Source organism: Rana temporaria, chromosome 1, assembly GCF_905171775.1.
Source record: "Rana temporaria chromosome 1, aRanTem1.1, whole genome shotgun sequence".
NCBI classification, from domain to species: domain Eukaryota; kingdom Metazoa; phylum Chordata; class Amphibia; order Anura; family Ranidae; genus Rana; species Rana temporaria.
The window spans coordinates 451,954,747-451,967,762 of record NC_053489.1 but is presented as its reverse complement, the minus strand read 5'-3'; the positions used below and the strand labels follow the sequence as shown (position 1 = coordinate 451,967,762).

At 42.4% G+C, this 13,016-nt stretch overlaps 1 protein-coding gene across 2 annotated transcripts in view; it reads right to left on the bottom strand.

The window, feature by feature from the left end:
• Positions 1–10,862, bottom strand: part of BTC (betacellulin) — a 79,528-nt gene extending 68,666 nt beyond the window's left edge. The window contains exon 1 of one of the 2 annotated variants that reach the window (XM_040327734.1): positions 10,629–10,862. In XM_040327734.1, the coding sequence (XP_040183668.1) occupies positions 10,629–10,680 (52 nt within the window). In that variant the 5' untranslated portion in view covers positions 10,681–10,862. The remainder of the gene's footprint in view (positions 1–10,628) is intronic. The other variant, XM_040327730.1, reaches the window with a different exon arrangement.
• Between the last annotated feature and the right edge of the window lie 2,154 nt (positions 10,863–13,016).

The window sequence follows — 13,016 nt, the reverse complement described above, 5'->3', positions numbered from 1 at the left end:
GTTTTAATGCTTGTCAAACGCTTCGAAACTGCCCATAGGGCATTTGGGGAGCATTTTTAACTCCTCTTTAATGCTTGTAAAATGCCTGTTTAATACCCATACTAAAGCTCATTGACGCCTGTCTGACGCCCATACTACCGCCATATAAACGCTATAGGAGCGTTTCTTGAGCATCAGAAATTTAGGCAAGTGGGAACAAGCCCTTAATGTGACCTATAAACTTTAAAACTTTGTTGAAAAACAACCTGAAATCTTTTAGGGGGGGGGAGTAAAAAAAAAAATAATAATAATAATGTGGTTGTGTAAGTGTGCACACACTCTTATAACTAGGGATGCAGCTTTGTTCAGAATTAAGCAATCACATTCAAACTCAGTACACACCTGTCATCATTTAAGATGCCTCTGATTAACCCCAAATAAAGTTCAGCTGTTCTAGTAGGTCTTTCCTGTCATTTTCTTGGTCACGTCCTACTGCAAAAGCCAAGGTCTACAGAGAGCTTCCAAACATCAGAGGAATCTTCTTGTTAAAAGGTATCAGTCAGAAGAAGGGTGCACAATCATTTCCAAGGCTTTAGATATACAATGAAACACAGTGAAGACAGTCATCATCAAGTGGAGAAAATATGTGACATTACCAAGAATTAAACGTCCCTCCAAAATTGATGAAAAGACGAGATGAAAACTGGTCAGGGAGGCTGCCAAGAGGCCTACAGCAACATTAAAGGAGCTGCAGGAATATCTGGCAAGAACTGGCTGTGGTACATATGACAACAATCTCCCATATTCCTCATATGTCTGGGCGATGGGGTAGAGTGGCAGGACGGAAGCCTTTTCTTACGAAGAAAAACATCCAAGCCAAGTTAAGTTTTGCAAAAACACCTCTGAAGTCTCCCAAAAGCATGTGGGAAAATGTGTTCTGGTCTGGTGAAGCCAAGGTTGAACTTTCTGGCTATAATTCCAAAATAAATGTTTGGCGCAAAAACAACACTGCACATCACCAAAAGAACACCATACCCACAGTGAAGCAGTGTGGTGGCAGCATCATGCTTTGGGGCTGTTTTTCTTCAGCTGAAACAGGGTCTTTAGTCAAGGTAGAGGGAAATATGAACAGTTCCAAAATACTGGTCAATATTGGCACAAAATCTTCAGGCTTCTGCTAGAACTTCATCTTCCAGCATAACAATGACCCAAAGCAAACATCCAAATCAACAAAGAAATTACTTCATCAGAAGACATCTAAAGTTTTGGAATGAGCCAGCCAGAGCCCAGACCTGAATCCGATTGAAAATCTGTGGGGTGATCTGAAGAGGGCTGTGCACAGGAGATGCCCCCGCAATCTGACTGATTTGGAGTGTTTTTGAAAAAAGTGGGCAAATATTGCCAAGTCAAGATGTGCCATGCCGATACCCCAAAAGACTGAGCGCTGTAATAAAATTAAAGGGTGCTTTAACAAAGTATTCGTTTTAGGGTGTGCACACTTATGCAACCATATTATTTTAGCTTTTTATTTTTACTTCCCTCCACCTAAAAGATTTAAGTTTTTTGATCAACTGATTTGTACAGATTATAGGTCACGTTAAAGGTGGAAAAAGTTCTGAAATGATTTATCTTTGTCTCATTTTTTTACACCCCAGAAACCTGACATTTTAACAGGGGTGTATAGACTTTTTATATCCACTGTATAGCAGGGTAAATACTTGGCTAAAAATAGGTTTCCACTTAGAATGTAAAAAAGAAACAAAATACACCGGTTCCTGTAACTACAGGGACAGTGAGGGACAGGTTCATTCCTGAGCTTTAGAATCTACCCTTTCTCAGGACGTCAAATAATAGAACCTCTTAATGTATGTCTGCTTTCGAACAAAAGAAAAACTAACCATGCCTGTACACACGATCATTTTTGGGGATGAAAAAAATAATTTTTCGGGTTCTGAAAAACGACCAAAAAAAATTCGAACATGCTGCATCAGGTGACAATCCTTCTCTCTTCCTGGGGTCCTTCATTAGGTGCCTATATCACTGCTCGCTTACAAAGTGTTAGCTGGAGCTGAGCTGTAATTAACCACTTAACCCCCGGACCATATTGCTGGTCAAAGACCAGAGCACTTTTTGCGTCACTTTAACTGACAATTGCGCGGTCGTGCGACGTGGCTCCCAAACAAAATTGCCGTCCTTTTTTCCCCACAAATAGAGCTTTCTTTTGGTGGTATTTTATCACCTCTGCGGTTTTTAGTTTTTGCGCTATAAACAAAAATAGAGTGACAATTTTGAAAAAAAATAATATTTTTTACTTTTTACTATAATAAATATACCCCAAAAATATATAAAAATATATCAGTTTAGGCCGATACGTATTCTTCTACATATTTTTCTGATTGGTTTGCACAAAAGTTATAGCGTTTACAAAATAGGGGGTATTTTTATGGCATTTTTATTAATATTTTTTTTTACTAGTTTACACACACAGCTCCCGGTCCTCGCTCTGTAACGAGCGATCGCGTGTCATGTGTGCGCCCACCGGGCACGCGCACGGGAGTCGGGGGCGAGCAGGGGGTCCTAGTGGCCTGCGCGAGAGCCGACTTTATATTACGTGCTCTCGCGCAGGGGAGCCGACCTGCTGCCGTAAAACGACGGCGGCTGGTCGGCAAGTGGTTAATTAGTCAAGTCTATCTAAATCTGCTAGTACATCTAACGCTACTCTCTCCCTAGTTGCTGCTTTTTCTCAGTTGCTGCTTAGTGGAGACAAGAAGTGTGTTACTGGGTGGATCACCAAGTAAAATTAAAGGAGAAAAAGCCTCAGAAAAACAAATGCAGCCACCACATTTACAGCAGAACTGAAGGGTTATTACCCACCTGTCCAATGGTCCCTTGCCAGGATCCTCTGCTGAGTACCAGTCTTTAGCCCTCTTCATTGACATGTGCAGGATGACGTCACTCCTGCACATGCACAGGCGGCCATTATCCCAGTACTCAGAGACCAGCAGTTTAGAGTGCCAGAGAAGACAGTGAGCAGGCAGGTGGGGGCTTTGTATTGCAGAATAGACATTGAACATCTCTTCTGCAATAAAAACCAGCCTGCTCGCTCGGATTCTATTAAATGAATCCATGAGGCTCTGGACTCATCACGATAGCCTATTTATTCCTTTTTGTCTGGTGAAAACTTTATTTCGGTAAACTTACTGGAACTGCCCAAAGGTATTTGTCAAACACATTTTTACTGCAGCCAAATAGGTAATTTTTTTGCATGTGGAAAACCCAGACTGTTCCCTTTATGGAAGCCAAGCATTGGGTCTCGCAAGTCATGATCTTTAAAAAGTCCCCACACATTTCTTCTGCTTCTTAGGGTCCAAGTTAGGGACAGTGCCCCAGTTCAGGGACATGTCCAAAGTTATCTTCTCCTCGACTCCTCCCCCATCTCTTTTTCCCATCTTCTGCTCTTTTATAATCCAATGAATAGACAGGTGATAAAGGAAATCCAACAAAAATTATTGATGATACCTTTCTAGCTATACAGTGTGTCTGAATGTATGTGAATCACAAGAATGGCTGAACAATATTACGTATGCTCTAACAAGTAAAACAGTCATACATATGTGAATTTAAATTGTATATTGAAGTTCAAGTTCATATTGATGATAAAGAACTAGAACAACCGAATTAGGCCTCTTACACACGGGAGTAAAAATTATTGTCTATGCAATTACGTATACATACAGCTGCATAAAGATCTGTAACAAAGAGAGTACAGAGTCGTAAAACAAAAATATAAAATGTTACACTTTAGTGTAGTAATTTTTAGCATGTTTATGCACCTATACACATGCTTACGCGCATGAAACCTTGGATTGCGAGCATAATTCGTTCCGGAATCATGCTTGTAGTCCATAACACTTGTATATCAAAGCAAATTTTCCCATAAGAAATAATGGAAACTCAAATGATTCGTTCCACAACCATTTATTCATAAGTCCTTCAGTCTATAGTCAATATCAAAAGATTATAGCAATGTGATAAGTTGTGTAACCATAAAATGTCCACAAATGGAAGCCTCCCCAAGGGGATTAGAAGCAAAATCCAGCAGGAGCTACAGAGTATAAAAGAAAAGAGAGGCGCCCTTAAGTTTAGCAATATGGTTACATTTAATGAAGGTACAACATTTAACAACTCACATGGTTAATGATTAAAAGAGGCACATCTAAGTATGCAGGGATCCAGGGTAAAACAATCCACATAGACCGTTGAAACATGACGCTACTCTTATATCAAGACATCGCTTGTATATCAAGGCAAAATGTATTTAAAAAAGTTGCTCTCAAACCAAGTTACTCTCATACCAAGGTTTTATTGTATATGTGTATATATGTGTATATTGCAATACTGTCACGAAAAATAATGTTATGTTTGTATACGCTTATCACTTTAGCCACTTTACGTGTTGTGTCAGTATGAGATGCTGTCACTGTGAAATTGGCAATTTAAAGGACGCAGGGTGTGCACGTTGGCTCAATGCAGGACTACAGAGCATAGATGTGGAGTGGAGAAAACTGCTTTTGCTGCTTTCTCCAGGTTTTGGTGTACCTGGATAGGGCTCTGTAGTTTGGAGATCCCATAGTGTCTTGGGTGGGACGGAATCTCCAACCCAATGTCCAGGGTTTGTGGAGGACCAGCAGGGTGTATGCTCAGGTGCATACAGCCCTTATAATGGAGATTAAGGCTGCTTTTACACTGAGGCTGGGGGGCGTCGGCGGTAAAGCGCCTCTATTTTTAGCAGCACTTTACTGTAGTTTTGTGGCGCTATGCGGCCACTAGCGGGGCGCTTTTAACCAATGCTAGCGAACCACAGCTTGTTACGTCTTTTGAAAATCCAATAAAAATATTGAAACATAAAAAAAAACTCTCAAAGCTCCGCTGTAGTTTCGTCACTAGAGGGACGTGGCGAAACGTTTGGAGGAACGATGTTCTGCCGTCACGCGTTGTGCGCCAGAGCCGGAAGATATGGGCTGCTGAATCGAAGAGCCGACCTGCTTGATTTTTTTTTATATGCCTTATCTCACGTCTTCGATATAAGTGTGCATTTGTATGTTCTTATTACATTTTTAAGGGTTTTACGCTATGCCAGTGCCTTCCTTTTTTTGTATGTGGTGCATCCTGAATTGCTACGTTGTTTGAGACATCTTCTATGCAATATTGAACCACACTGAGGCATTTATGCTACCAATAGAGACCCCAGGCTGGGATATCAACTATATGCGCATATTGATCTCCTATAATTAGAGATCACATCCATCTGGTAAGCGGCAGTGTTATTGTTTGGTGGAGGCACTATCCTGTCAGCACTTTTTCCTGGACTATTGGATTCGTTGAACACTGGGGATATTTAAGTTTATATGGAAACTCTGCATTATAATTTTTTATTATATTCACATTTTTTTACTTTTGACGCTTTGTTAATGGTATTCCTAAGGAATTTTTTTGTTTGTTCGCACGGACTGCTATTTATTCACTTGATAATTTTTAGGTTTCTACTTAATTTAGGAATTAACCCCTTCTTGGTATCTTATTGAGGTCTCACAGACCTATTTACAGATATCATTTTTTTCACTCAGTCGGTGTTTCATAATTTTAATTGATATTTATCTAGCACTTCATTGTCACTAGGGTCACATTTTAGCTTACAACAGCGCAGCTCTTCCTTTGACCATTATTATTAGTGTTGTATAACATTTTTAGTTGCCGCTTTACCATTTATCGAATTAGCGCAGTACACCCCTCTTTTTCATACTGAAGAATCTATGTCTGGGTGACCAGCATAAGGAGCAGAGGTACTGTGACTAAAGCTGAGTGAGAGCTTAAAGTGATTGTAAAGTGAGAAGGTTTTTTATCTTAATGCATTCTATGCATTACGATAAAAAGCCTTCTGTGTGCAGCAGCCCCCTAATACTTAACTGAGGTCCCTCTAGCTCCAGCGATGTTGTGGGAATGTCTTGGCCGTCCAGTTATGCCCTCCTTATTGGCTGAGACAAGAGGGCGGCGCCATTGGCTCCCGCTGCTGTCAATCAAAGTCAGTCAGCCAATGAGAATAGAAAGGGGGTGGGGCCGGGCCACAGCTTCATGTCTGAATGGACACATGACGCTGTGACTCGGCTCGGGTGCCCCATAGCAAGCTGCTTGCTGTGGGGTCACCCAACAGGAAGGAGGGGCCAATGGAGCCGAAAAAGGGATCTGAGAAGAGGAGGATCCAGGCTGCTCTGTGCAAATCCAGCGCAGAGGAGGTAGGTATAACATGTGTGTAATTCTTAATAAAAAAAAAGAAAGAAAAACAAGACTTTACAATCACTTCAAGGGTCAGGTGGACAAGCATTTAATTGTATTTACTGGAGAAGAACCCCTGTGTGGGACAACCTTTATTTGTTATGGACCTTCTGTTTTCTATTAAAAATGGGCTTCCATGCCCTAATACTGAAGTGCTGACTGATGTGAATCACTTGAAAACACATCTATCACAAGAGCTAAGGTCCCCAATGTTACAGCGTGTTTACGCAAAGGTCTTTACAGAACATTTCAGTTTCTTTTTGTCAACAAGATCCTGAGTATAAGCATCAGTACATTCTTACCTCTGTGTGCAATTGGCCTACAGCTATATTCACCTAGTAGAACAACTGAGCAAAAAACCAACCCTGCCTATGATCTAAAATGCATTGTTATTGAGACGAAAACAACTCTTTTTTGGTATTGTATGCTTCACATTGTGAGAACTGAATACTTCTGTTTACATATGTAAAAGAGAAGCAGTCTCATCCTGCTGTACGTCACAATATATACATTCTTCACATAGCATTTCATTCAGTTTTCTTTTTTAAAGAGAAGCTTTGCTATGCTTCCCACACCTCCAAGTTTATTTAGTAAACCATTGCAAAGAACATTAATGATGTTTAAAGCCCAGTTACCTGTAACGACCAAGAGCATTTCACTTTACTGTAGACTGACTAGTTTACAGTAAGTTCCTCTGGACTACCTGCACTGCAGATAGCAGAACCTTCAATATGACCTACTCCCTAAGGTACAAACCTTCTGTTCCTGAACTTAATGATTGTAAAGTCTTGTTTTAAAAAATAAATAAAATAACAAACATGTTGTACTTACCTCATCTGTGCAGTTAGTTTTGCACAGAGCAGCCCAGATCCTCCTCTTCTTGAGTCCCTCTTTGCTACTCCTGGCCCCTCCCTCCTATCGAGTGCCCCCACAGTCAGCAGCTTCCACTGGGAGCACTGGAGCCGAATCACAGCTCTGTGTGTCCATTCCCCGGCCCCACCTCCTTTGTCCCCCGATTGGCTGACTGGCTTTGATTGACAGCCGTGGGAGACAATGGCACCACTGCTGTGTATCAGCCAATCAAGAGGAGAGTCCCGGATGGCTTAGACATTCGTGGACATCGCTGGAGAGAGATGGGGCTCAGGTACAGGGGGGTGCTACACACAAAATGTTTTTTTAACTTAATGCATAAAATGCATTAAGATAAAAAAAAAAACTTCTGCCTTTACAACTCCTTTAACTTAAAAGTGATCACAGCATATGCTTTTATTTTATAACATCAGTATTGTAATACCATTACAAACAATATTTATATTTTTACAATTCAATATTATAGCTCGCAATTCCCCAAAAATCTAATTTTGTGTTGTGAGTTCTGATTGTCTGATGGTCATCTCTTTTCACAACTCCCTGGATTCCCTGCATGCTTTGCAGTTTCTTCTGCTGTTTACTTTCCATTTCTAAAGATTACATATGCCATGGTACCTTGCTGCCTGCAAGAAGTGATTCCTGTACTGACTCCGCCTCCTGAAACTTCTCCTCTTAGCATTCCTCCTCTCAGCACCTCTGTAGCTCAGTTAATTTCACACACCAGCGTCTACTCACAGGGATTAGTGAATACATGTTACAGAATTCAAGGAAGTAAATGTGTGGGGATCTTCACAAAGTTTACAAACTTCAAGATCATTCAGATTAATAGGGTAGGTAAGTAATTTCCATTTTGCAATGCTGAAATTAATATATGATTTTGTATTTTGACCATAGATACACTTTGGGACACATTAAAACTTGTGTGGCCTGAAAGTCGTGCGACTTTGATGCATCTTCAAACAATGCCTGTGTATTCTTGAGGTCTATGGACCTCAATTCGCATGAAAGTCGGAACCAAAGTACTGCAGGGACTACTTTGAAGTCGCACAGATATGAACACTACTGGAAATCATGGAGTACAACTTGTAATGCGACTTTGCAGTCCCGAGTCGCAGGACAAGTTGCACAAGTGGGAGCAGGTGTGTTAAATTTGGTGTTATCGCTCTCAGGCCCCGTACAATCCCGTAGAATCCAACCGCAGATAAATCCCAGCAAATGGGTTTCAGCGGATAGATCCTATGGTGTGTACACGCCAGCGGATCTTTTTCCGCGGATATTAATCCCCTGGGATGGATTCCAGCAGATCGCATATTTGCTGACATGCAGAACATATCCATCTGCTGGAGTCCATCCCAACAGATGGATTCGCTGGTCTGTACAGACTCACCGGATCCATCCGTCCGAAGGGATCCCCCGCATGCGTCGTAATGATTCGACGCATGCGTGGAATTCCTTATATGACAGCGTCGCGCACGTCGCCGCGTCATAATCGCAGCGACGGCGCGACACGTCATCGCCAGAGGATTTCGGCGCGATGGTGAGTACACTCCATCGCAGAGAAATCTGCTGAAATCCTCGAGAGGACCGTATCCGCGGATAAATCCTCCCGTGTGTATGGGGCCTGACTCTCTCATACTGGTCACTGGAAGTTCAACATGGCACCTCAGGGCAAAGAACTCTCTGAGGATCTAAAAAATATATATATATATATATATATATATATATATATTTTGGACCTTGCATTGTGCACTGGTCCAAATCAGGTGAGGAGTACAAAGACAAGTATGTATTGCCTACAGTCAAACCGGTGGTGGGAGTGTCATAGTCTGGGGCTGCATGAGTGCTGCCGGCACTGGGGAGCTACAGTTAATTGAGGGAACCATGAATGTCAACAAGTACTGTATCCAGAAGGTTTTGGAGTGTTTGACCATTGTTCCAGAAGCGCATTTGTGAGGTCAGGCACTGAAATAGACAAGATGGTCCTGGCTCGCAGTCTTCGTTCTATCTCATCCAAAAGGTGTTCTATCGGGTTGAGGTCTGGACTCTGTGCACGTGTAGCCACGCCCTCTAACAGTAAGAATCACTCCCTAGTACTGACTTAACCCCTGCAGTGCCACCAAGTGGTTAACCCATTCACTGACAGTGTCATTTTTACAGTAATCAGTGCATTTTTATAGCACTGATCGCTGTAAAAAATGACAATGGTCACAAAAATGTGTCAAAAGTGTCCGATGTGTCCACCACAGTCACAATAAAAATCGCTGATCGCCACCATTACTAGTAAAAAAAAAAAATTATTAATAAAAATGCCATAAAACGACCCCCTATTTTGTAGCTGCTATAACTTTTGCGCAAACCGATCAACAAATGCTTATTGCGATTTTTGTTACCAAAAATATGTAGAAGAATTCGCATTGGCCTAAACTGTTTTTTTACATATTTTTGGGGGAATATTTATTATAGCAAAAAATTCAAAATATTGAATTTTTTTCAAAATTGTTGCTCTATTTTAGTTTATAGTGCAAAAAAAAAAAAAGCAGAGGTGATCAAATACCACCAAAAGAAAGATCTATTTGTGCAGGAAAAAAAGGACGTCAATTTTGTTTGGGAGCCACGTCACGCGACCACGTAATCGTCAGTTAAAGCGAGGCAGTGCTGAATCGCAAAAAGCGGCCCGGTCTTTGACCAGCAAAATGGTCCGGGGCTGAAGTGGTTAAAGTTCATGTGCGTGTAAAGGCAGGCGTCTTAAAACTTTTGGTAATATAGTGTATATATTTACTGAAGAGTGAGTTATTCTTGTAATCCGAATCCAAGGAGAAGACCACTACATCAAGCCGACTCTATACTCGCTGCAAACATATAACGGATCAAAGGATGTGTAGTCCATAAATATTTTTAAATTGCTGTTTTACTTGTAAATCTAAGCCCAGGTATACAAATCACATTTTCCTGGTTAGCAACAGTTTTTAACGAACCATTTTCTTTATCAATTAAACAAAATCAAATGTATATATATATATATATATATATATATATATATATTTATACTATATATATATTATCAACCAACAGGTGTACCTTATTCTTTTATCTCACCACTCTGGTGCCATCAACCAGGATTTGGTCCAGGATCCCAAATATATAGCAAACAATAATAACAATAACAACAATGTTTCAGCACAATAAAGACTGCTGCAACTTTGTTGTCATTGTTTGAGATATATATATATATACACACACACACACACACACACACAGTATACGCTCTAAATGAAAACACATGTTGACATAATAGCCTGTCACCTTCTGTAAGCCTTGTGAAACACAAGCTGTGAATGTCACCTGATCTGTGCTAATATTACATTTACTGCTATTACTTTAGGTGGATTTACAGAACCCAGCTGCAGTTAGTAAAGCAGAGATCAATGCAGAAAATGCCTCCTTACCACACACAAGGGCCAGCAGCAGCAGGTGCTCGGTGACATTCAGGGCGTCCATCAATGTGTGCCCAGCCAGCACACATGGGGTATGAAGGGCAGGCAGGCACAGAGCTCCTGCCACACCAGGACTGTACACTTCAGAAGGTCTCTTGCCTTGTTCATGCAGATCTAGGAGACACACTGACTGTGTATGAGACCAGGGAGGTGACTAGCTTAGCACACAGCTAAGTTCAGTCCTAGGGACATGCTCCTCCTCTGTCACTGAAAACCCTTCCCAGCTATTCCCAAAACAATCACACCGTGCTGTGTCCTATACCACTCACACCGCCTAAAGGATTGCCATGTCTTATGACTTACAGGAAACTCCACATGTGTCCTCCCTCCACTTTTCCTCTCATCAATTACTGCATCTTCCTAAAATGCTACTAACAAGATCTATAGTGATGCAGTCTGTTATTAGTATTAACACTGCAGTCTTTCTTTTTCTATATCTCTTCAAAACTATATTTTTTACCTGTTGATCCTGCAGTTGTTTCTCCAACTTCCTAGCTGTACAGCAAAAGTGGCAGTTGGAAGGTTGAGACAAACTATTTAAAACTGACATCGGTGCGCACAACGGTCAGCTTTTTTTCATTTGTGTAAAACCTTAATCCAAAAAGACAAAAAAAAAGGTCTGTTTCTGTAGCTGCTTAAAGGGGTTGTAAAGGTAAATGTTTTTTCACCTAAAAATGGAACTTCCGCTTAACCCACTCCTCGCCCCCTTACATGCCACATTTGGCATGTAGTTTTTTTTGGGGGGGAGTGGGGGCTTCAGGAGAAGGGGACTTCCTGTCCCACTTCCTCCTTCCGCCCAGGGGCTGGAAAGGCGATTAGCTTAATCGCCTTCTTGCAGCCCCTCCCTGTAGGCGAGCGCCTGTCCAATCGTACGGCGCCGCTCGCGCATGCGTAGTGCCGCTCACGCATGTGCAGTGGGTGCCCGGCCGTGAAGCCGAAAGCCCACACTAGGAATGAAGACGCCGGTCGGCGAGGGGGGGCGAGGAGCGGAGCCCCGGCCGGCGGGTCGCTGGAGCCGTGGAGCAGGTAAGTGTCTGTTTATTAAAAGCCAGCAGCTACACTTTTTGTAGCTGCTGACTTTTAATAAACTTAAAAAAAGGCTGGAACTCCCCTTTAATGCATCCTATGCATTAAGGTGAAAAAACATCCGTCGGTACCGGCCCCTCCCGAACCCCCGTTTTACTTACCTGACCTCTCGAAAGTCCTGTGCGCGTCCACGTGATCCTCTTCGGTTCCCAGCCTGGCCGTTGATTGGCTAGGCTGGACAAATTGATAGCAGCGCAGCCATTGGCTGGTGCTGCTGTCAATCAGAGCGGATGACGCAGGGCACCGGGGGGCGGGGCCGAGTGATACAGTCGGCGGCTATGCCGCCGCTGTATCACAGGAGCGTGCTCGCAAAAGCTTTCCACTATGCTCGCTCGCATGAAGGTGGAAAGCTTTTGCGAGGAGGAGCCGAGACAGTCGCCGAGGGACCCCAAAAGACAGGGTTAGGGGATACTCTGTGCAAAATGAGCTGCACAGTAAAGGTAAGTATAACATGTTTGTTATTCAAAAAAAATACAAGGGCCTGCTTGATTGCATACAAATTATTATTATTATTAAACAGGATTTATATGGCGCCAACAGTTTGCCAGACAGTACAGTCACAATACAATTCAATACAGGAAAGATCAGAGGGCCCTGCTCGTTGGAGCTTACAGTCTAGAAGGGAGGGTCAAGTGGAACAAAGGGTAGTAGCTGTGGGGGGGGGGGGGGGGATCAGATGGACAAAAATGAAAATACAGTTGTTAGGTGTGGGAAGAATAGGCTTCTCTGAAGAGGAGGGTTTTCAGGGATCCTCTAAAAGCCAATAAAGAAGGAGATAGCCGGACAAATTGGGGTAACGAGTTCCATAGGGTTGGAGAGGCTCTGGAAAAGTCCTGGAGACGAGCATGGGAGCAGGTGATGAGAGAGCTAGAGAGCAGGAGGTCTTGAGAAGAACGAAGAGAAAGATTGAAACTTATGGCCTGTACACACGATCGGACCTTTGTCTGACCAAATTCACATCGGAATTCCAGAGGGAAAGAGAACATGTTCTCTATGTAAACTCCGATGGAATTCATTGGAATTTCCAATGGGGCATACACACGGACGGAATTTCCGATGGAAAAAGTCAGCCGGACTTTTTCCATTGGAAATTCCGATCGTGTGTAGGGGGCTTTAAGGTTTGACCGCATATTATATGGTTTTGGTAAACATCCTGATTGCTGCACTCCAGCAGCATAAGGAAGTCCTATATGGTGCCCAGCGGGCAAACACCACCATTGCCCAAAGGAGGGCTATATATGAAGCCATTGCCCT